Source organism: Rhinolophus hipposideros (genome assembly GCF_964194185.1).
Source record: "Rhinolophus hipposideros genome assembly, chromosome: 9".
Classification (NCBI taxonomy): Eukaryota; Metazoa; Chordata; class Mammalia; order Chiroptera; family Rhinolophidae; genus Rhinolophus; species Rhinolophus hipposideros.
Window position 1 is genome coordinate 21,380,077 of NC_138055.1, and position 26,222 is coordinate 21,406,298.

Below are 26,222 nucleotides of genomic sequence, written 5' to 3' on the forward strand. Positions count from 1 at the left end.
TGTTGCAAATTAAGATCAAAATCACTAGCCACGTAAAGAAAGATATTACATAACGAATGTTTTATATATATAAACAGTATATAAGAATCACAAATGCATACTCATACAAATAGAAGTTAAACATTTTACCATGATAAGTTTACGGTTTAAGTTTTATGAATAAGAACATTAGGTCCACCAATAATTAAAAGTAATTTACCAATTTGGTTTCCTGACCATCCTACCTAAACTACTGCCGCTACCTCCACCCCAGGCTAATTACTCTAGCATATCATCATGTTTACTTATTTTATAAAACTTATGAACATTGTAAATTGTTTTATGTGTATGTTTACTTGTTTACTGTGCTTCTTTCATTAGTATGTAAGCTCCCTGAGGGCAGTGATCTTATCTGTCTAGTTAACTAGTGCCCAAAATAATGCCCAACACATAGTAACCTTCATGTAAAAGTTTTTTAAATTAATCAAATAATTAATACCTTTCATGTTCCATCATTTCAGAAATACATGGATTTCTGGAAAAAAATTCTCTTAGAGTTTCCATTTTTTTAACGTTTTTTCTTTGTATTTCTGCAGTCTTAAAATAGGAGAAAACAAAAATGTTACAGTCTATAATTAAACTCTGAACACAATATTATAATTTACTCATACTCTAATGCTTATCTCTTGACATTAACATACAGTGGTTTCTTTGTGCCCCTCAATTAAAGTTATTATCAAAAGTAACAATAGTACCCCTGCAGACAAAAAAGATATGGTTATAAAAATACCCATATGATAACTTAAGAATTTCAATGTATTGTATAATTATAAAATTATGCTTGTTGGTATTTCCTTCTGTTTTACATTATAATAAATTATAATGCAGAGAGGCAATCATCTCTAGATACATGAATCTCTTCATTTCATTAACTTAAAATTCAAAACTCATATGAAACTTACTCTTCCAATCTCCATTACTACAGCTCTGAACTTCTTCACAGGTTTAGTCAACTTTTTACAGAAAATATTGTCTTTATATTTCAGTTTTTTCATTCCAAGTAGGGACTCATTTCTCCTAATACAAAAAGATAAAAGTCAGCTAAAAGGATCTCCAAGAATTTGCAAAACTAACCCAAAGTAATGAAATTTAATGAAGGTTGTCACTGAAATTATGCAAGAAGATCCAAAATTGTTTGTGTATCATGCATAAATTAGACTGATATTTTCCTGGTCATCAAGGAATAGCTGTCCTCTCAAAAGAGCAAAATGTAAATCGTACCATAAAATTTGATTAGAGCTGACGTGTGAGGTAGGAAAAATAGAATTGGACCAAAAATAAACACTTCCCTGTAAAACTGAGAAGATAACTACGTAAGAGTGACTGACCCTAAACAAGCTACCTTGCTTCCAACAGAGTCTCTCTGTGGTTCCATCATGTGCCACTATTACCGTCTAGATACCAACAAAAGCTAAGCACTTTAGATGACTACTAAACTTTCTCCCTTCCCTCAATCACCTGTAGGGATTCTTAACCTTGTTTTTTCAATCTATCATGAACCCCTGTGGTAACCCGGCCCACTGTTCAAATACTATAAAGTCTCTCATTATTCCCCCTTATTGACACTTAACCACTTATTTTCTCTGAAATTTATACCTTTCCTAAAATTTATATTTCTTTTGGTAAGTACTTGCTGGGTACAGCAAAACTCAGCTATAACACGATAAACAGAATCCAAAACTTGAATTGAATAAAATTTAGGGTCACATCGACACAAGGCTAAGAAAATGACTGGGTGAGGCTGGATAGCTGGTTCCAGGAGTTGGGGTTCCACATTCATCTTGGTCCCACTGTTGGTTTGGCCTCTCGCTTCAATTTTAATGATCATGATCCTGGATCCTGTGGTTGGTTGGGACTCCAGGCCAGCTGCAGCAATTCCAAGAATCTCCCAGTTAACCAGGTATTCATTTCGGCAAATGTTTTGTCTGCATAAACTAAGAAGCTTGGACCAGTGACCACTAGAGATTTGAGGATCCATTCTCCACAACTTGCTTGCTGAGACTGATTGCCATTTTCCAACCAGCTTGGTCTCTTCTCTATTTCCTCCCTATCCCACTCCGCCAGAATGCTTCACCTGGTTGCTGTATCCCAGGAAGATATGGGAAGGAGAGATCATGGATGTACACTTGGGTTGTCATCTGCCCAATCCTCTTACCGTTTTCTGCCCATGCTCAGCAGAACTCTCCTCCACTGAAAAATTTAAACTCCACTCTTCTAGTAGGAGAGCTAGAATGCTTCCTCTAGCTCTGACTGCTTTTTAACTTTGTCTATGGTATGTTATGAAAATATAGTACTTTTAAATTTATGTGTTGTCAGCATAATATTTGATTTCATGGCTTAGCACTTGTTTTGCTTACTTATATTAGTGCTTTTTTCTGACTTGAAGCATTGAGTCCCAAGAGCTGTCTGAAGATTATTTTACAAATATTTTTGTAACTCAGGTATATTTTATCTGATAGTATAAATCTCTCCTTTAGATCTTCTTTAATTTTTCAAATATTTTTCATTATTTTAGCCCATTCCATGTAAACTAATCTGATTAGAATTACAATTACACCTATAAATTAATTTTAAAGTAATAGAAATCTTTACAATATTCCATTTGCCCACCAAGCAATGTACTACGTCTCTCCACTTATTCAAGTCACTGTTTTTACATCTCATAGCAAGGACATTTGGTCTTCTTTATATTAACCTAAATTGCCTCACAACTCCTAATTAATTTAATTTTGTACTTCATAGAAATGAGATGCTTTTCCTACTATACTTTCTAGTTGATATAGGAAACCTATTGATTTTGCAAACTTGCGTGTAACCGTCTTATAAAATTCTGTTATTAGTTCTGATAGTTTTTAATTAACTAGCATAAGTTAAAAATAATTATTTTCAAATATCAATCATTGTACCTTCACTTTCAGAGTACCTTATTGTAGAATTCATTTGACAAACATTTTGAGACCCTATTATGGGATAATCACATAAATTTTATTCCCAATTTCTATTTTCTATTTTAATGCACTGGCAAGAACTTTCAAAACAATGTTAAGTGACATAAGGAATAACAGGTTTCTTGTTATCATTATTTTATAAAGGACTTACTCCTTTAGTTAGATTTACTTTTTGATCCAATAATTTTACATTCCAGTAATTAATTTTGTTATAAAATATCAGTTTTATTGCACTGTAAGAGAATGTGATCTTTACAAATTTTAGTCTGAGTGATCCATTGAGTTTTATTTTTCAGCTTAAATATTGTTTTTTTAATTTAATAAGTGCTTTAAAGGGTGTTTAGTCTCAATTGATTATATATACTAAATTAAGCTTATTAATTATGTACATTTTCTATCTTTTTTATTTCTGTCTTTTTAAAAATAGCACATTATTCTCAATATTATTATGTTTTTGTCAAATTAGCCTTGTTTTTTCAGCAGTTATTTCCATTTTCAATGTGATTTCATTTATATGTGAAATCTAAAGAACAAAACAAACAAATAAACAAAACGGAAAAAACTCTGTTTAAATACAGAGGGCATTCTGATGGTTGCCAGATGGGAGGAGGGATTGGGGGTGGTGAAAAAGGGGAAGGGATTAAGAAGTACAAATTGGTTGTTACAAAGTACACATAGGGATGTAGGGTATAGCATAAGAAATATAGTCAATAATATTGTAATAACTATGTATGGTGTCAGGTGGCTACTAGATTTATTGAGGTGATAGATGGGAGGGGGTTGGGGACAGGGCGAAAAAGGTGAAGGGATTTAGAAATACAAATTGGTAGTTTATTGGTAGAATAGTCATGGGGATGTAAAGTAAAGCATAGGGAATATAGACAATAATATGGTAATAACTATGTATAATGCCAGTGGGTACTAGACTAGTCAGAGGGATCACTTCTTAAATTAATAAATGTCTAACCACTATGCTGTACACCTGAAATAAATATAATACTGAATGTCAACTGTAATTAAAAATTTTTTTTAAAGGTGGAGAAGGTGAAAGGGAATAAGCAGTCCAAATTTCCATATAAAATAAATAAGTCATGGGACAGTAACGTACAGCATAGGGAATATAGTCAATAATATTGTGATAGCATAGTACGGTGTCAGATGGTTGCTGGGCTTATCGTGGTGATCATTTATTCAGGTATACAAATGTTGAATAACTACGGTGCATACCTGAAACTAATACAATATTGTATGTTAGCTATATATTAATACAAAATCTTTAAAAACATAATCATAGGAATGTAAAGTATAGCATAAGGAACATAGTCAATAATATTGTAATTACTATATATGGTGTCAGATGGGTACTAGATTTATCAGGGTGATCACTTCATAAGTTATACAAATGTGTAATCACTATGTTGTACACCTGAAACTAATATAATATTGTATGTCAACTGTAATTGAAATAATGAAAAATTACTTAAAAAAATAAAAATTGAAAAAAAGTAACAAAAAGTCCATATTTTAAATGTTACCAGGACAACTAATAAAATTTTTAGTGAAAAATAAACCCTAAAGTTTCATCTAAATCCCCCATATCAAAATAAATTCCATATGAATTAAAACATTAAACATACACCATAAAATCATAAAGTTGGAAGAAAATACAGCTGCATATTTATTGCACCATGAGAAAATTTCTTTGTGTAAAAATATGTTAAGCATATGAACACAAAAGAAAACAGCTGGTTCTATCAAAGTAGAAATCAAGGTGAAGCATCTGCTCCTCCTCTGTATTCCCTGACTTGGAGAAGGTCATCATCCTAAAACAGGTGCTCAGCATGGAAAATTGAAACCATTACCTTGGTTTGAACTCAGTTATACTGCTCAATCTCCAACCTCAGAACTTTTATTATACCACTGGTCAATGCTTCTAAGCCATTTACTCTTATTCAGAAAGAGTTTTCCTCTTTTAGAATATCTATTTTGCTTAGATTGGATCTCCACCACCAGCCCTCCAAATTTCACTGCACCCTGATAGTATCTTCTAATATTCTCTGGTATCGAGAATATTATTTACAGCTTCTAAACATCTAATTTTGGCTTTTTTTTTTTTTTACTTAATGGAACTTTCTAATTCTGACCAATTCTCTTATTACCATGGCCTGCTTCATTTAATAAAAGCAATTTCCTCTTTCATCTTTCAAAAAATGAAATACATATATTCCAAGCTTTTGTTCTAACAAATGAAGTGCATATTTTAGGAAGACTATTTGCCTGTGTATTTTTATAATAATGTTTTGCTTCTGCTGCCATTTTTTAAATGGACCTCATGTTATTGATGTTTCCTATTACTAAAATGAGATAGATCTAGGCCTAGCGGTGAAAGTAAAACCCAGTTGTTAGAATAAAAGTTGGGTTCATTTGGCATCTCTCATAACTGGCATGAAACACTGTAATTTTCTTTGGGGACAAAGAGAATCATCCAGGCTTACAGAACAAGGGGAACAGCTTTAAGTTTTACTACTTCTATTTGAAGAACTCTCCATTCATATATGCAAATGGAAACCCCAAAGAATGGCTCTGCTTGCTAACGTAGAGGAATTAGAAAAGCATAGTAAATGACAGAAACTGGACCCAGAAACGTATGCATTTGGTGATAGCTGAGAGACGTTATTATCCATTTTGACTCAATAGCAAAAAGGCAGACTTTATTTCCTGCTAGAAATATGAATGTGCTCTAGTCTTACTCCTTAGTGCAGTTGTATAAATATTTTTATGTATAGTCATTTATTTATGCAGATAGACATAAATCCTCATTATCTCCCACGTGGCTGTTTTAACTGCCTATATCTTACCCTTTTTTGCATCTACCTTTTGTATCATTAAGTGACAACATTATTCATTTTTTAAAGCTGTGACTCGTAATACCAATAAAACAGATATTAAAAGTACCTTTTCAAGAAGTCATAGACAGGATTTGTTATCTCCACGATAAGGTGAAATTTTTCGTCATGCATACATTTTAGCATAACTTGCGTAAAAAATTCCAGGAATCTAGGTTTCTGCTTAAATTTCATAACTGTGAAAACAAGGAAGTGTATAGTTATCAATATATTTAGTTATTGGTGCTGAGAGGTTACTATTGCTAATAGTCATTTTGTTCCAACAGGCAAGTTTATTAACCTGCTTGTTAGATTTCTCACTTTTAAAAACTACATAGGAGTAAATGTGGTGAGAACCATTGTTTTTCTAAAATCAAATAATCCTTCACAGTCTATATTTCTATTATTTTCCAAATAACTCAGTGTTGAGAAATATTTCAAAAAAGTTGTCTCTAACGTATGACTAGTTGGGAAAAAACTGCTGATAATTATCAGAATAACTAGTTACCCTAATTTTTATTATGTTTCACTCTGAATTAAATAATAATGCTGCTATTTCTCTTGACAATCAAGAGTCTGCATTATTCTGAATGGGTAAGAACACAAAATTTTCAGGTTTTTAAGTAGAAATAGGTTTTTAAGGAGAAAACAACAGCAGAATCCAAAGAATAAATGATCTCTAATGTAAGTTGAGTGAACAGCATACATACGTTTAGGTTACCCACCTTCTTTCACAGCACCTTTGACTGACCAATTTAAAACTATAGGGTAAAGAAATATAGGGTCTTCTGTTCCTGAGAGCTCACTTATAGTATCTAAGGTTAAAAAAATAATAATAAGTTGTAAGTTCTGTTTAACATCAATAACCAAATATGAAAATTCTTTGGAGGGGATGAAAAAATAATGAAATACCCAAGTATTCTTTCTGAATTATGTGCTTTAAAAATGTCAATTATAACATATATTTGAGATTAAAAAAAAACAATAATCTCAATTGTTTTTCTTTCATTTTTTCCCCCTAAAAGCCAATAAATGCACTACCAAATAAGTGAAGAGTTTCCAAGGCATGAGTCTCTCTTATTCAGCAGCTGTCATGTATCAGCAAATCCCAGACTCATAATCCTGCCAATTACATTAATTCCATTTTTATAAAATTATTTTTAAAAGATAGTAAAGCATAGAATAATGAACAGCACAGTCACTGGAGCCAGACTTCCTAGGTTCAGATTCTAACCCCAACACTTTTTAGTTATGAGACCTTGGGAAGTCAGTCCGTTTCTCTGTGCCTCAGTTTCTTTATCTTTAAAATGAGGATAATAATAATACCTTCTTCACATAGTTTTTATGTAAGGATTATATGATTTCTAATATATATAAAACACTAAAAGCAGTTTCTGGCACACAGGAAGCACAAAGCAGAAAACTATTATTTTTACTATTGTTTTGTTACTGAATGTACTATTTAGTTAGTAAAACTTGTAACATTACATTGTGCTTCTTAGTAAAATGTGAGGGGACTTTTGGATAATATGAAAACAAATAATTCATATTTCTAGGATACTCTACATTTTAAGGAATTATATGTTTTACAAGTAACCAGACAATTACAGTTTCCCAAATCTATGTTTATGAATATATGAATATTCATATATGAATATGGTTATACGAATACTAGAGTATTGGGTTCAATTCATAAATTCAGCTTGAAACAGACATAGAGCATGACGAAAAACAGTGAGAGATCCAAGTCAGGGAATTCCAAAACATTACAACCACCCCGATATAACTGAGGCACAGTATGAGATGTGAGGTCAGGAAGGACACAAAATTCTACAAGTATAGTCAGTTCCCGAAAGATCCAGGGACCAAAAGTGGAGCCTCCTACGTAACAGAAATTTAGGTACTCTCTTGTTCTTCTAGAAGATCTGAAGTACTTGCTTTTTAAAAATGTGATAATATTTACCATCACCAGAAACTAAATCAATTTCTTAAGCAAATTTCCAAACTGCAAACTCCAAAATTCCAATCATTGTGCTAACATATTGGTCTATTATGAAATTACTACACAGCACAATGACCTGAAATTAAACTAATCTCTCACGTGAGTAGGTGGTGGTTCAGATCACTCACGCGTCAGCCCCTTATGCTGTCCCTTTATTTCTCAGTTACATTTTTGCCTTTAGAGCAGTGATTCTCAATTTTGTGCCCTCCCACCCCAACATATTTGGCCACATTTGCTTCCCAGTTGGATGTCAGAGCTGGGAAAATGGTGTGCTATGAATCTCTGGGTAGAGACTAGGGATGCTGTTCAACATCCCCAATGCCTAGGACAATCCCCCACAACAAAGAATTATCTGGCCCAAATTGGAAACAGCGTCAAGGATGAGAAACCCTGTTTTAGACTCAGAAGATTTAGGCTCAAAGCCAGCTACGTAATCCTAAATAATTTATTTAAACTTTATGAGTCATATCTGTAAAAAAGAGTTAGCAATCCCTTATTAACAGAGTATTGTTAAAATTAATGACATCAGATAAAAGCACTGTGTAAACCTTAAAGGGTTTACCTAATGATAATCTCCTCACTGCTTTTAATGAAATATTTTCTTGTTTTTAAAAATATAACGTTAAACAGAAGTACATAGAAAGAAAAAAATGACTACATTGCTTTGTCAGTTTCAGAAGGTGTGTCTCCAACAAGGCGAGCTGTTCATTTATTTTTTCAGGTGACAATATCTGCTGTGGCTTCTTAGTTTTGGAAAACTTCTTAGGAGAACCCTAGAAACATTGTTGAAATGTCAGAAAGTATGTACTTCAACATGTTTCAACAGTTGTCATTTTCAAGTAACATTCTTTAAGTTATGTTTTCATACTTAGTAAACAAAACTATGAGGTACATGGCTAAATAATACAAATTAATAATTACTACTAACAGTCATTGTGTTCTAACTACACATCAGACACAGTATGCAGTATTTTATGGAAGTTGACCAAAATACTTCTTTTCTTCTCTCTCCCTTCCTCCCAGTAACTTCCACCCCTCCTACAGAGCACCCCAATACACACACACTCTCCTGAAAGCAGTTGAGGGTATGTCTCTAAAAATCCTCAAAAGAAAATTCCCAGCATGCCCTTAGAAATGTATTACTTTTTTCCCTTTCCTTATTTCAGAAGGAGCTTCTTTACAACTAAGCTAATTGTCTTTTGTGCTTTGCCTTTCATTGAAACGTAACAGGATCAGTAATTAGTGAATTAAAAATTGGTGGGTCTGTGCGCAGGCTTCCCACCGTCATTAAGAACTGACCAGTTAATGTCTTTTGTTCTGAAAAACAAAACAAAACAAAAAAACCTCCCAAGCCTCTTTAGGCATAAAGCAACCTTGAGTGGCTATAATGATTTCTGACTCCTCTTAATTAGCTTCTCAGTCCCTACAGGCTTGTCAGAAGGAAGTATCACAACCTTCTGCTGGCCCAGAGGCTCCAAGAAAAAAGGCGTGGGGTCCTGCACCACAGTGCTGTGCAGGCACATGTCCTGAGCTTAAAACCTGGGTAATATGAAGGACTGGCTGATGAACTCTGAGAGTGAACAACACTTGGTTGAAAAAAACCCTCATATTGCTTCCAGCTTAATCAAAATTCTCTCCAGACAAAACAATCCCCCTCAAAAAAAAAAAAAAAGTATTAACGGCTAAAAAAATCCATCCAGTAAAAGACTGCTAATATTTGAAGCTTTTTGTGGCAAACAAATGCTCACTTGGAAACTCAACATATGGTAGCAAAAGAAATAGAGCTATTCCGACTGACACAGGCTGGGGGATAATAGTGTCTACCCGACCGCAGTCACTGAAGGGGCTTCAAGTAATTCCTCGTGCACCTCAGAAACCCGATCAATGAAACGACAGTTCAAGATGTGATATACAAAAAATTTAACCACATAGTTTCTACGAAAGGCAATAAAACAGGTTCTAGTAAGACCCATGCTTAGGGGTAGATATTAAAAAGTAGTCTCAAACATTAGCAGTCTCACAAAGAAGACAATTTAGGTGTGACCATGAGTTTAGGAAATCTATTCTGAATACAATGAAAAGCTCTGATAAGTGTTCACTACATTCAATGACCCACCCAGAATAATAAAATCTGGGAGAGATTTGGGAGAGGCTTCACAGGGCTTTTAGTCCAATGTCCAACTAGGTGTAGGAAGTTTTCAACCAACCCCGAACTGATGGCAGCACTGGTGATAGGGAACTATTCAGTATTCTAGCATGGATTCCTTTTCATTTTTTAAAATCACGATTAAAAGAAAAAGGAAAAAGAAGCGCTATTCACTATGTATTATTTTTCCTTTATGTAAATATGACCAATTAAAAACTAATCCATTTTCTAACATGTTTACTAATACTACATGACCTCTTGAAAGACTCAACTAAACATAAGCATAAAGATGAGAAAAAAAAAGTAATTACCTCCTCTTGTATTTCTTCTTGGTCAGTAGTACCAAATAGCGACTGGCATCCTAACGTGATGTCCAACATCTTTTTCCCATAATTTATAATAATTACTGCCAGGTCATATTCCTTCCATGAACGCAGAATCTAATTTAAAATATTTATTAATTATCTCTGCTGGAAACTCTTGTCTATTCTCAAGTGTCTTGTATCATCTTTCATAAACTCAAAACTCCCATTAATGTTTTGGATCTAAGAATTCCCCTGTTTCTGTTAAGGAAATTGGAAGCTTACCCCCAGATCATATTTCCTAAGAAATGAAACCGCATGATTCCACTACTCTGAATAAAGGACAAATAACAGAAATCTCATCAATAATGAATTCCCCATATCTCTGGGACATATAGCCACACACGTTTTGGCATACTAAGTTAACTAAGAAAATATTTCCACTTAAAAGATTCATGTTAAAATAAAATCATTTTTAAAGACCACATAACTACTACCACTTGTCTTCAGTTGCTTTCTATGTGAAATGGCACAATTGCTGACCACATGGTGTTTTGGCATGGCAGGGATGGGATAGTTGGCATTTACATCAGTAAATGATATACAAGGCATTCTGGGAGTGAACTGAACTAGAGTTAAGCTGTTTTTGGCAGATTCTCCATGAACCCTAGGGGAAGCAGACACTGTATCATAAGAAGGGGAGTAGCCCACTCTGCCACTCTCATCCACAATCTTTGTTACTAATTGTTATTCTTGGCCTTCTCTAGCCTGACCTTTACCTACCTCTCTAGTGTAATCTTTTCACCATTCATCTCCTTGTACTTGAGTTTACAAAATATTTAGCCAAGTACAAATTCTGACACTCATCATGGTTTCAGAATGCCATGCCTTCCTATGGCTGAGCCATTTCCCAGAATAGCTTCCCCACCTTATTTATATAACTCTACCTGGTCATTAAAACCTGAGCTCTAGCATCGCCTCGGAAAGCGTCCCTGACCAGTAATCTGATTTGCATAGAGCCTGCTGTAGTGAAGGGTCACATGAAGCAGACACAGTCATTGTGAATCCCACAGGGCAATATTCTGAGAGTATTCTGAGGGTATGAATTTGTTATTTCTAGATGTATTCTGTTAAGTTGAATAAATTAGTATTTAAGATAAGTAACAACTGTTACCTCCCAAGCAGGGAAAGGTTGTAATAAGGTGGCTGAAAAATAGTGAGTAGCTGCTTAAACCTGATAAGACTGACCTAATACAAGGTGCTAAGAACTAGAAATATTTCCTGGGACCAAGGAAATAGTTTTAAACTAATGCTGACTATGGAACAGAGTGTGGGAGGGAAAATGGTAAAATAAAGTTTGAAAAGGTAGATTGGGTTTGTTATACAGGGCCTTGAATGCCAGGCAAAACAGTCCAATCTCATTATAAAATTGATACAAGAGGGAGCAAATTTTGTCACTAAAAAACAGAAATAAGCTAATGTTTGTTCTTTACTCAACGTTGCTTTCTGACATATTTAAGTCCTAGGTTCATAGAATACTACATAATTATTTCCCCTGTTGTAAGATGTCAGCAGAAAACATTAAATGATAAAGAACTGTTCCAATCAAAAGAAAGAGAACCAATTCTACTTAACATGTCAAATGGTGAACAGAAATAAAAATACTATGCCAGACATTTAGCATAATAATTGTTTAACAATGCAAAATGATGGAACATTTAAGATGATGTTTCTCAGTGTTTGGAATTCTGGCGACTTTTAGAAAAAAACTACTGCACTTATAGAAGAAAGCCTGAGTCATCTGAAAAGATGGCCTTTTTTTTTTTTTTTTTTTTTTTTTTTTTAACAGAACAGAGAAAAGAAACAGAGTCATTTGACTAACTAGGCTTTACCTATCTTAAGAGAAAATCCATATAAAAATGTGTTTAGGACTTTCGGTCAAAATGGTGGAGTAGGTAAACACTGAACAAAACTCTGAAAAAGATCTAAACAAAATGGAGACAAGTAGTCTACCAGATGCAGAGTTCCAAACACTGGTTATAAGGATGCTCAATGATCTCAGGGAGAACTCCAAAAAAGAGAAAGGAAATATAAAAATGGAGATAAAAAATATAAAATAGAACCAGTCAGAAATAAAGACTACAATAACTGAAATGAAGAATACATTACAGTAAATCAATAGTAGATTAGATAAAGCAAAGGACTGAACAGTGCTTTAGAAGTTAAGGTAGTAGGGAACACCCAATCAGAACAGCAAAAAGAAAAAGTATTCCCAAAAAAATGAGGATAGTTTAAGGGGTCTCTGGGACAATATCAAGTGTACCAACATTTGCATCATAGGGGCACCAGAAGGAGAAGAGAGAAAGCAAGGGATTGAAAAACCTATTTGAAGAAATAATGACTGAAAACTTCTCTAACTTGGCGAAGGAAATAGATATACAAGCCTAGGAAGCACAGAGAGTCCCAAAGAAGATTAACTCAGAGGCCCACACCAAGACACATCATAATTAAAATGCCAAAAGTTAAAGACAAAGAGAGAATCTTAAAAGCAGCAAGAGAAAAGCAGTTAGTTAACCAAACAGGAGCCCCCGTAAGGCTGTCAATTGATTTCTCAACAGAAACTTTGCTGGCCAGAGGGATTGGCAAGAAATATTCAAAGTGATGAAAAGCAAGGACCTACAACCAAGATTACGCTAACGAGCAAAACTAACATTTAGAATCAAATCACAGATAAAGAGCTTCCCAGACAAGAAAAAACTAAAGGAGTTCCTCACCACCAAACCAGGAATGTTAGAGGGACTTCTTTAAAACAAAAAATATATATATATTAATAAAAAGACAACAACTACATATCTATCAATAATTACTTTCAATGTAAATGAAAAAGTACCCACTGGCACTATACATAGCTATTATCATATTATTGACTATATTCCCTATGCTTTACTTTACATCCTCATGACTATTCTGTAACTACCAATTTTTACTTCTTAATGCCGTCACCTTTTCACTCTGTCCCCCAAGTCCCCGTCTATCACCCCAATAAATCAAGTACACATCTGACACCATACATATTTATTACAATATTATTGACTATATTCCTTATGCTATACCCTATAACCCAATCAAAAGATAGGGTGGCTGAATGGATAAGAAAACAAAACCCTTACATATGCTGTCTACAAGAGACTCACTTCATATCAAAAGACACACACAGACTAAAAGTGAAGGGATGAGAAAAAAGATATTTCATGAAAATGGAAACAAAAACAAAAAAAGCTGAGATAGCAATACTTATATTAGACAAAATAGACTTTAAAACAACCACATTTTGATGGTTGCCAGATGTGCGGGCTTGGAGGCAGGTGAAAAGGAAGGAATTAAGAAGTATAAATTTGTTGTTACACAATAGTCATGGGGATATAGGGTATAGTATAAGCAATATAGTCGATAATATTGTAATAACTATGTATGGTGTCAGGTGTGTATTAGATTTATTGGGGTGATAGATGGGGGCTTGGGGGACAGAGTGAAAAGGTGAAGGCATTAACAAGTAAAAATTGATAGTTACAGAATAGTCATGGGGATGTAAAGTAAAGCATAGGGAATATAGTCAGTAATATGGTAATAACCATGTACAGTGCCAGTGGGTACTAAACTAGTCAGGGGGATCACTTCTTAAATTATATAAATGTCTAACCACTATGCAGTACACCTGAAATTAATATAAAATAATATTGAATGTCAACTGTAATTGAAAAATTTAAAAAGCGGGGAGGAAGGTGAAGGGGAATAAGAGCTTCAAATTCCAGGTATAAAACAAGTCATGGGGATGTAATTAATGTACAGGATGGGGAATATAGTCATTAATACTGTGATAGCATAGTACAGTGTCAGATGGTTGCTGGACTTATCATGGTGATCACTTCTTTAGGTATATAAATGTTGAAAAACTATCGTATACACCTGAAACTAATATAATATTGTGTGTTAGCTACATTTTAATAAAATATTTTTTTAAATGTGTTTATATGAAGTGAGCACCCAAATCTGGGGTTCAGGGCTAGTCCAAGGTTCTGAGACTGCGGGTCATGCTGGAGGAAACTTCTGAAATGTTTCAGCATATCAATTTGGGACAGAACCGGCTCTCATAGCAAAATCTTGATACTAATACATACTTTTTTAAAATGTCCAGAATACATTCTGAGTCATTTGTACAATAACATCACTTGGATCTCAATATAATTCCTCAAATGGGGAGTAGAGTCACGGATAGCATATTAGGAAATGCAGAGCCAGCCCCAAGCTATTTTGTGCTACGGGAGAAAAATCTCAGGAGGCCAAAAACGGAGGCATCCCAGGACTTCAGCCTCCACTGGGCCCCACATGCTGGCTGGAAACTCTATTCTAAGACAGCACTCTCTCCTGTCTCCCACAGGGGCTGTCACCAACTCTGCCATTCTTCTCAAATATCTGAAACCCACCCTTACTCTTCACCTTCTCACTCTCAGCAAATGACCTTGCTTCCTTTCCACAAACCTACCCACACATTCACCTGCCATCTTGTCCTCTTATTAGAAGGGAGAGGTGAGCCTCTCTTGTCCAGACTAACTCCTCTCCTATGTGCTCATCCCTGCCTTCTCAGGGACCTTGTTCTAGTAGTCACCCCTCCTCTCCTATATACTCATCCTTTCCCTCTTCTGGCTCCTCCCCATTAATAGGCACATGTTGTGGAGTACCTGGATAAGCAGAGAATTGGTTTTATGGCTACTTGTCTGGTTGATTCATTGGATGGTTGATTTTTAGCAGGAAAAGTTGCTATTGGCAAACTGCAAGCAACAAACTGCCTTGAATTAGAATTTCTTTGTTCTGGAAGAAACACTACAGTAGACCCTATTAGTTATTTAAATGTAAAATGAGTAGTTGTTCAGTGCCCTGAAAGGAGAGTGTAACCTGGCCTTCTCTTACTTGAAAAAGACACCTTCTCCTAAATACTCATTGACCGAAAGGTTTGCGGGGAAAGGTCAAGCAGATGAATATATTCTGAAGAAAAGTAGCCTTGGAAAGTGCACTTTTAGCTTAGCAGAACACTAATTAATGTGTGTGATTCAGTGGAAATGAAAAGAGATGCTTTGGATTGTGTGAAACTCCTCCTTTCTGAATGGTTACACCATGTGACAATGACAGAACTAATAGCAGCAGGAAGATTCTCAAGGTTGGGGAAGGGTTAGGAAGGACAAAAGAGATTTGTACTAATGGACTCTCCAATATTTCCTCTTTCCAAGCAGAAGCAGGACTGGCCCCTTAGAGTAAGTGCACCCTCGAGATTCTTAGATACTGTTTCAAAATTAAGACCTAGCCAGACCATCAGCTCTAATGCGTCTTTTGGAGCAAAAATTAATATAAGACCCGGTATATTATATTACATTACTATACTATACTATACTATATTATATTATATTATATCATAGACCCGGTCTTATATTATAATAAAATAAAACTGGGTCTTGTATTAATTTTTGCTCCAAAAGACGCATTAGAGCTGATGGTCCGGCTAGGTCTTATTTTCCGGGAAACATGGTAGTTCTCTTCCCTTCTACTCTACACACTGTCCGCAGGTGATATTATCTGTTTCATTGCCTCACTAAGTCTATATACTAATGATTCCTTTGTCTTTATACATATTGACCTCTCCTGAACTCTAAACCTGTAGGTCCAAATATATAATGGACACCTCTTTGAATATCCTATGGGCCCAAAATTCAATGTGTTCAAAACTCATTATCTATTCTCCCTTTCCCACACAAAACTACTCCCCAACCAGGGTTCAATACATAGCATTGCATTCATCCCTCTGCTCAGGACAGATAACTGAATTACTGTCAACCCTTTCTTCTCCCACCTTTATTCCCCCTATACTCAATAGATTTCCAGGTTCTGAATTCTGTCTTACAAATCACTCTTGAATCTTTTCAATTCTCTCTCCCACTTTTCTACACTGGTTTAGTTTATCATCTCTCACCTTCTAACTAATTCCCTGTCTCAGGTCTTAGCCCCAACTAATTACTAGCTGTTGCATAACCAGAACGATTTCTTTTTTTCTAAAATGCAAACTTCATTATATAATTCCCTGTTTGAAACCCTTCAATAGCTCCTCATGTCATTTACTCATATTTATCTCTCTTTTTGTGTATCTTTTTAATGTTGTGCCCTGTTGAGAAGGGTCTCCCCTGACTTCAAGGCTAGTCATCCTTGTGTCCATTGGGACTTTCTTTTGTTTATATGTGAGGTAGAACTCTGGCTTTGTTTATCTTCAGATGAATTGTTAGTTGTACTATTTATTAAATAAACTACTATAATAAATTATCTTTTTCTCAGTGGATCCAAATACTTTTGTCATATGTTAAGTCCTTCTGTAGACCTGGGTCTGGCTATTTCTAGACTCCCTATTCTCTTCCACTGAACTATTTTTGCCCATTACTCTGTTAACACCATTTTTGTTGAAGTGGCCTTATGGTAAATGTTAATATCAAGAACTTTTGAATTATTCTAATCAGTTTCAAAGAAACCCCATTGGGATTCTTACTGCATTGAGAACTTACTGTGAACTGCATTGCAGTTAAATATTATTTTAGGAAGGATTTATATTTCTATGACAGTAAGTCTTCTTATTCAGGAACCTGGTGTTGCCTGCCATATGTTCAGATCTTATTTTGTGTCCTTCAGTAAGATTTCACAGTTATTTAATTTAGGTCCTTTAACATTTTGTTAAATTTAAAATATTGTGTATTATAAATGATATATTTTCCCCTCTCCATTTCTAACTGGCTACTGCTAGTATTAAAACAAAACAAAAACAAAAACAAAACACACAAAAAACTTAGTTCGTGTTTTACATATAATCACTTTATAAATTCTCTTTTTAATTCTAGTAATTTTTCACTAGATTCTCACGGGTTTTGAGACCTCTACAATTACAGATAAATTATTGTTTTCTAATATTATAAAATTATTTCATATTCTTAACCTATTGCATGAGACAGAATCTTTTCAAATAATGAATCGCTATTAAAAGTCAGCATCTCCTATGCCTGTTCTTTAAGGAAATGGCTTCAGAAATGTGCCATTTAGTATGATATCTGCTGTGAAATTTTTTAAATGTCTTTATCATTACAGTAGTTCCCCCTTATCTGAGGTTTCACTTTCCGTGGTTTTAGTTATCATGGTCAACCTCAATGCAAAAATATTCAATTCCCCCAACCACCGACATCATCTGCTGCTGACATCCAACCATTGACAGGGCCATGGCTCACTGATCCAGGATGACTCCAAGCAGATAATCCTCCTTCTGACGTATTGTCAGAAGGTCAGTAGTAGCCTAACACATCATTCACCTCATTTATCTCATTTTATCATGCCACATCATCACAAGAAGGATGAGTACAATACAATAAGATATTTTGAGAGAGAGAGGCTACATTCATAGAACTTTTATTAGAGTATATTGTTATAATTGTTCTATTTTGTTATTGTTGTTAATCTCTTACTGTACCTAATTTATAAATTAAATTTTATCATAGGTATGAATGTATGGGGGGAAAAATTTAAAAAAACGTAGTATACATGTAGGGTTCACTACTATCCACAGTTTCAAGCATCCACTGGGGGGGTCTTGGAGTGTATCTCCCGCAGGTAAGGGGGGACCGCTGTATTCAATATCTTCCTTCCATTTCTAACTTATTTAGCAATTTTATTAGGAAAAGTTGCTGAGTGCTATCAAATGCCTTTGTAGCATTTTCATATAATTTTGATTTTACCCTTTAATTTGCTGTTGTCAAAAATTCAGGTTTTGTTTTAATTCAGACTTGATAATTAGTACTTGAAAAAGAGATTATCCTAAGACCAAAAAGTAACCAGATGCCATCCAGGAGAAGAGAAGGGTGATCAGACAGAACAGATATGAGGAACACTGGTATAAGGCCTCTCTCTGTCCTAATTAATGTTTTGGGCCATGAATTCTGCTTTTTCAGATATGAAAATTGTCACCCTTCCTTTATTTTTGTTTGCATTTTCCCAGTACCTTTCTTTGTCTATCCATTTATTTTTCAACCAGAGTTTGTCACTATGTTTTATGTGTGTTTCTTGAAATATTATACATTTGAATGTGACTTCTGCCAGTCTGTCTCCTGAGTTCATTCACACGAGTAAAGTTATTAATATACTTGATTTTATTCCTTCTATCTTAAATACTATCTATTTTTCCTCTTCTTCCTTTTGCTGAATTAGCCACTTTTCCTCCTTGTCATTCCTCTGTTCATTTTTCCTTTGTATCAATTTAGAAACCCTACTATGTTTTAAAGTTCTGTTCATGGCTACATACTCCTCTGAGTCCTTTAAATATATTTATTCCTTTAAATGTATTTATTCTATCAAAAGAAAAGAATCATTTTATATTATATTTATACTATATACATTTAAAAAAAAAACATGAGCATGAACCAAGATTATCTAATTGCTCTCCCTTCCCTCAGCCCCAAACAAGAAGGAAGCTTTAGTTCTAAGTTACTAATAAGTTTTCCTTTCAAGAATGATTCTTCTGTTTCAAGAATCTCTACTTAGCATTTATATTACAAAGTCCTAGTCACATCATTATTATCTATTTAATTTTAATAATACATATATTGCAAGATTCATTGCTCTCATTATTCCTCTCCTTTTTGTCTTTCCCTATCTTGGGATTTCTGTTCTGAACCAATTGTCATTTGATAGAGTATTTCCTCAAGTGTTTTCCTCAGATAAGTACATAGGAAGAATACTTTTTAAATGCCTGCACTTCTTGAAATGTTTATTTTGTCCTGACAAGTGAATGATATCTTTCCTGGTTATTAATTTTTGGACCCTCAGGATTCTACAAATGTTGCTCCAGTATTTTAACTTCTAGCGTTGCTGATAAAAAGTTTGAAGCTAATTAATTCTCTTTCCATTGCAAATAACCTGTTATTAGGATCTCAGAACTTTAAGATTTGTCCTTATCCTTGGACTTCAGGCATTTCACCAATATGTGTGTCTATACATGAGTTCTTACGTTAATCCTGGCTAGGACTCAGGGGCTCTATTACGTTTCCATTTGTTTCTTTTCTACCTCCAAAACTCCTTTTATTTCATGTTACAAATTTTGGATCTGCCTTCTGAATTTATCTCTAGGCAATTCTGTTCTACGTTGTCAGGTATTTCTGAACTTCCAGATTTGACTCAAGAAATATCATAACCATAACCTTTATCTGTTTAATTTCTTAATCAAAAATCAAATTTGTTTGTTTTGTGTTTTGATCATTTAATGGTATCACCTTGAAAGTTTTCTTTCTTTTCTTTTTTTTTTTTTCTTTTTTAATCATCTCTGGTCTTTTCCAACATGGTGAGAGTAAATAACACAATTATTTTAGTGTCAGTCTGCTCTTCCCCTCCTGGGGGATCTGAGTCCTCTTCAGTGAGTTATTACTTTTCTCTTCTTGCTAATGGCTTATGTTCCCTCAGCATCTACACAAGCCAGGTCACAAAAGTCTCTTCGACAGTGGCAAACCAGAGGAATATGATTTTCTGCTTCTCAGGTCAGGCCATGAAGACTCAGCAATTCGTGACCTCTTTGCTTAGATACAGGCTGGAGGCCTCTCTGTTACCAGACCTCCACAGAATCAAACTTAAGTCCCAACAATAGTGGTGGATCAAATCAGGCCACATATGCAGTAACCTTCCAGAACCCTGGCCCAATCAGAAAGGTCCTGTGAGGATCACATAAAACAGGCAGGCAGATACGGCCCTTCTTTAAGGAGACTCACCAGATTCAGTCAACCAAAGCCTTTGAAAAAAACACACCATGCTGGTCTGTAAGTCAAGCAATGATGATAAATAAGCCTACCTCTGCCTCTGGTCTCTTGGTTCTTTCTTGTTTCCAAAGTGAATGAGGTCTCATAACATGCCTTTTTTTCCATCTCCTTCCCAAGATACACTCTCAAGGTTTTACCAATTGGCCTACTCAGGCTACTTTTAATCTAAAATACTTTCTGGGTGTTAGTGTTTTATTCTAATTCCTGTGATTAACAGTATCTTAACTTTCTTAATCATTACTACTCCTAAATTTTATGACATTAGAATGAGATAAATACCTTTGTTATGTAGAAGATGCAACAAGCTATCATGTGTTGTACACTTTCATAACTCGCAATATGTTTCTTTGAGGAGATGATACTTGGTAGTCCTTGCAAAACCACTACACACTTTATCAAGATCTAAAAAATAGAAGCACAATGGGTTTGTTGAAAAACACCATCCTTACTCATTACAAAATGTTCTATTCAAATCATGCAAGTTTTAAGTCATCAAATTGTACTGTTATCAGTAATTATTGATAAACTTATCATTGTTAGAATGCACTCTGAAATAAAATAAATATGTTCAATTTTCAGATGAGTACCTCATCTAAAGTAACTTAAAAACGTGTAGAGAGAATAAAATAAGTTCACGAATAACTATAAAACAAAGCACATTTTGACAATGCCATAGAAGATATAGGCGGAACGCTACATGTATACAAGAAAACTAAGATCACATCCAGGTTTAGGAAGATCTTGAAAAACCATATGGAGAAGTATGTACCATATTAAATATACAGTGGTACCAGGTACTTGAATATACAGGTGTACCAGGTACACCATAACCTCAAATCATGTTAACATTATGTTTTGTATTTTTCTCCTGGCTCAAATATTCGTGTGTGTGTGTGTGTGTGTGTGTGTGTGTGTGTGTGTGTAAACATATAAATGTACATAGGAGGGTTAATGTTATGTTACAAAATGGGATTTATACACATTTTACTGAACTGTGCATTTCTCCTTTAACCACGTCTTGTGAAAAATCCCTCCAAGTCTACAGGTGTAGCTCCAATTCATTATTCCTAATGGAGGCATAACATTATTCGATATGGATCAACCATAATTTATTCCACCACTTCCAGAATCTCCACGTTGCACAATTTTACAATTGATGGTTTCCAGTCTGGCCCTACTAGCCGTCCTCCTGTTACTGCACTTTCTCTTCATCTCCAGCTTTCTTGCCACCACAAGGAGTTGCATCCTACCAACTGGTGATTCTATTATATGAGATAAACTACCGCATAATGGAGGGATTGCTGTGTCACGTAAATGTGTTTTTTATTTGACTAAAATTGTATTCTATGGGAGGGGGATTGCTAGTAGAGGGATTGCTGGCAGGTATGGTTGTTTTCAATTTTAATTAAAATTAAATTTAGTTTGATTACAATTGCTTTACCAAAATTCAAACCCTGGAACAATTCATGTTTCCCCCATCAATGAACAAGAATGCCTTTGCCCCACATGCTCACAGCAATAGGAGTTACAGATCTTTTCAATTCTGCCAGTGATGTTACATAGTTCATTTAACGTGCATGTCTATGACTATTCAAAATCTGAGCATCTTTACATACATCTCTGAGCCTTTTATTGGATTTGCTTTTTCTATAAACTATCTATTCATATCCTCTGCCCATTTTTCTGTTATATTATTGTCAATTTGTAAGACTTGTAGTTATATGTGTTTACCTTTCATCAGTATTAGATACATTTTTTCCACATCCATAAATTTTCTACTATTGTGTTTCCCCGAAAACAAGATCTAACTAGAAAATAAGCTCTAGCATGATTTTTCAGGAGGACTTCCCCTGAACACAAGCCCTAATGCATCTTTTGGAGCAAAAATTAATATAAGACCTGGTCTTAGTTTTCGGGGAAACACGGTATCTTTATTATGATCCCTTTTTCACATATAGGTGGTTGGACATATAGTCAAATATGTCTTTTTTTTCTTGTAGTTTCTAAGACTTCTGTCTTGGTTAGAATTGGTTCCCCCAACCTGGATTGGACAGGTAATCTCCGGAGATTCTTTTTTTTGTTTCTTTTTTTTTTTTTGGTAAATTTTTTTTGCTTTGTTTTACATTTAAGATCTCGACTTTTTGAAAAGGATACAAATAGGATCAATCTCTGTTTACTTTCATATGAATATCCAGGAGTTTCACCATTTATTAAAAATATCCATTCTCTTCCCACTAAATTGAAATGCCAATTCTGTCATATTGGCATATTCTCTACATATTGAGGCCTAATATTGGAGGCCTCAATTTCTAGACTATAGGAGGCCTATTTCTAGAATCTCCTCTCTCCACTTGGTTTTTCCGATTCCAAATAATACAGTTTAATTACAAACGCCATTTCTCAGGCTTTTCCTCATAGATACAACCTATTCTCTGGGCTATAGCTAAAGGCTTCCTGAATCAGTGGGATTCTAAAGGATGACAGTGGATGATCCTGAACTCAACAAGTGGAGCACGAATTGCAGGTGCCATTCCCAATGTGGGATCTTTGCTAGAGCACATTAAAAGGCATGCATAGAGATGGGTCATGTTTCCTTTCCTTCCCTCTCAGAAAGAAGTACCAGAAGTTCCCATTCACACTGGACAGACGAGTATACATTCAGAGTCTTGCCCCAGGACAACTCTCCCACCCTCTGACAGAATCTTTTAAGAAAGAGTGTGAATTTTCTGGACATTTTTCAAAACAAAGCATTGGACCACTATATCAATAACATTATGTTAATCAGACCCAATGAGCAAGAAACGGAAGTGCATTAAAGACCTTGGTTGACACATGCCCTCCAGAGGGTAGAAGTAAACCCTATGAAGATTCCGGGGCCTGACACATTAATGAACCGTCTGGGGCATGCTGAAACACTGACTACAGACCTCTGGCAGTTCTCATCTCTTAAAAAGAAAGGGCAATGCCAGGCACACACCTTTGGATTCTGGAGGAAGAAAATTCTACACTTGGAAATACTGCACCAGTCCATTTACAGGTGACATGGAAGGCTGCCAACTATAAATCTAAATTTTGGATTTTGGAGGCATATCTCTTCAGCAGCAGAACTTCTAGATGCAGGAAATTCGGGAGGAGGCATGTCTATGCTCCAGTAGAGCCACTCACAAGTGAGTGTTTGTTGTTACTTAAGCTCTCTGGTTAATTTCCTCAATAGTTAATTAAAATTTTTTTTTGTACTTTGCGTACGTTCACTCACATCTTCTTGGGTCTCAAAATCTGAGTCAATGATGACGATGACGACAATGACGCTAAGTTTCTATAACCATCCACAGAAAACCCTGCTTCTCTCATTACCTCTCTGTGGTGGGCAGCATTCTGAGATAGTCCCCAGGATCCTTCCCCCGATGCATAAGCCCTGTGTAACCCATCCCCTTGAGTGTGGACAGGACCTGTGAATGTGACGGCATTGTCACTCTCACGACTACGCTGCGTTATATATGAGTAAGACACCTCATGCATATTAGAGGAGACTCGCTTGCTGGCCTTGCAGAAGCATACTGCCATGTTGTGGCAGGGAACTGGTAGTCAGCCTTTAGGAGCCAACAACCTCTTATCACACAACTGGGAGGAAATGAATTCTCTCAAACAACCAGTGAGCTTGGAAGAAGACCCTGAGCCTCAGATGAGATTGCAACCTTGATTTCATCCTGATGAAATACTGAGCGGAACACCTGCTAACCTGTATCCAGCCTCCTGACACACAGAGACTATGAGATCGTAAATGCATCCATGGTTTTAAGCCACTAAGGTTATGACGATTTATTAGCAGGCACAGACAGCTAATATAATCTCTGTAGCCAGGGGATCCTCCAATTCTCCTTCACCAAGACACCAAGTACGTATTGTTGGGTCCTCTACCAAATTTCTTCCCCAGATGAGGGCTTTAACAATACGTTTTGAATAGATATTGCTGTTTCTAACATTACAGTAAAATAAAAATTGAAATAACTTTAAAAGCCTAGAAAAGCAGACTGTCAATATTTAAATATGAAGAACACCTTTTGTCCTTATTTATGTTTGCCCAGACATATCATTTAAATTATTGAAATGTTTTTCAATTAACTCATGAAATTTCATAATACTTGTTATTTGGACTTTATAAGAGATACATTGTTTTTTCTTTTCCAAAATGCATTGTTGGGTTGTCCTTATAAAAATACCATTATTAGGGGTATATGGTGGGGGGAACACACTTACCTGCACAACGGGTACCAAAACAATATTGTGATAGATTATAGGAGCAAGGAGGCCATAACATTGAGTCACAGCTTGAAGGGTATAACTTGGATCATTCAGGTAGTTGCTGAGTTCCAATGCCACCAATACTCTTTCACATTCAATTAGTCTAGCAATCTGTAAAGAAATAGGTATGTTACTCAAATTTAACATCAGGTGCTTAACTAATGTGTCTCTAAGGGGTTAAAAAGGGTAGGAGATGTGATCCTTGCGGCTTGACAACGACATGAATGTTGGTATGAAGAAAATATAAATTCAGGAACAACTCTAAGCCCTGGATAATAATGCTACATATGGATAACCCAATCTTAGAATTGAACTTCAGAACTCTTTGTAAAACAATACAAATACTACTAGTAAAAGAAAAAGAACCAATCTCTTTTAATTAGTAAGATAAAATGTTGGCTATATTTTAATGTTAGAAAAAATCTAGCTTTTCCAAAGACACAGATTATAGCAAATAATAATTAAAATATAATGTCTCTGTAAAATTCCTCACTTGAGTAACAGAGTCCCATTCCCTTCTGGATTTGTGAGAAAATAGTAAACTTTCAGTATACCAAACTAATCTTCTTTTATAATTCTCCTACTTAAAAAAAAAAAATGATAGTAAAATGTAAAGCTAGGCTTTTGTAAATGCCACTTAAAAAGAATAAGAAGTCTATCTTACTCCTCCTTTCCCTTTCCTGGGGAAAGATTTCATGATTTTTCTATATTATCATACTAGAATGGCAGTCTAGCATTCTGGAAATCATTGAAGAACTGCAAGATTGTCTTTATTTTTTGACTGGATGCTGAAAGAAGGAACTGAATGCAATCTGGTAGGAACAGGTTCATAGTGGTGAGTGCTTGGGCTCTACAAGGCTGTGAACTTGTCTTGGGCAGAGTCATGTTTTTTTCACTTTCATATCCACAGAAACTAGCACAGTCTCATGTAACAATTTATTGGTTAACTAATTAATAAATAAATGGATGAGTGGGTGAATGCACCCGCAAGAAAGAAGAAGAAAGGAAGGAAGGAAGGAAGGAAGGAAGGAAGGAAGGAAGGAAGGAAGGAAGGAAGGAAGGCAGGCAGGCAGGCAGGCAGGCAGGCAGGAAGAAAGGAAGAAAGGAAGAAAGGAAGAAAGAAAGAAAACCAGGGCAAAAGCCTCCATATATCTAAATGAGTAAAGAAGGACAAAGAGAAGAGTAACCTTAACCTAAAATGAAACAAATGTAGGATTGCTATTAAAAGTAAGAGAATTATAAGGTTGTAGATGTGCACAGAACGATGTTTCTAAGTACTGAGAATCTGTCAAGAGGAAATAAGTTAAATTCCTGCCTCTGTACAGGAATGCAATGTTATAAGTAAAAAGAATGTCGTAAATTGACAAGTACCAGCATGAAAATATGTCCAAGATATATTATAAAATGTGTTTAAAAGTCAAATTGCAGAATAGCAAATACATCATAATCCCATTTTTGTAAAAAAATAATAATAACATTAACAGATTTGTCTATGCATATTTTTAAAAATTGGAGAAATCACAGGAGAACAAAAACAGTATTCTTAAGCACAATAGGATTACAATGGGTTTCACTTTATGCATTATACATTTTTTAATATTTGATATCTATACTACTTTTGTACAGGGAAAAAGAAGATAAATTGGAAAAAAAGGGGGGAAAAATGAACTCAGGGCTGTGAATCCTATATGGAATATCAAATAAACCAGCACAA

General features: G+C 35.1%; 1 protein-coding gene across 1 annotated transcript in view; it reads right to left on the reverse strand.

The window, feature by feature from the left end:
* Positions 1–26,222, reverse strand: part of CFAP54 (cilia and flagella associated protein 54) — a 249,277-nt gene that overhangs the window by 135,954 nt on the left and 87,101 nt on the right. The window contains exons 25-32 of the mRNA XM_081060278.1: positions 24,464–24,619; positions 20,486–20,608; positions 10,332–10,460; positions 8,533–8,647; positions 6,598–6,687; positions 5,943–6,069; positions 942–1,056; positions 479–576 (exon numbers count right to left, since the gene is read on the reverse strand). Coding sequence (XP_080916404.1) covers positions 479–576; positions 942–1,056; positions 5,943–6,069; positions 6,598–6,687; positions 8,533–8,647; positions 10,332–10,460; positions 20,486–20,608; positions 24,464–24,619 — 953 coding nt within the window. The remainder of the gene's footprint in view (positions 1–478; positions 577–941; positions 1,057–5,942; positions 6,070–6,597; positions 6,688–8,532; positions 8,648–10,331; positions 10,461–20,485; positions 20,609–24,463; positions 24,620–26,222) is intronic.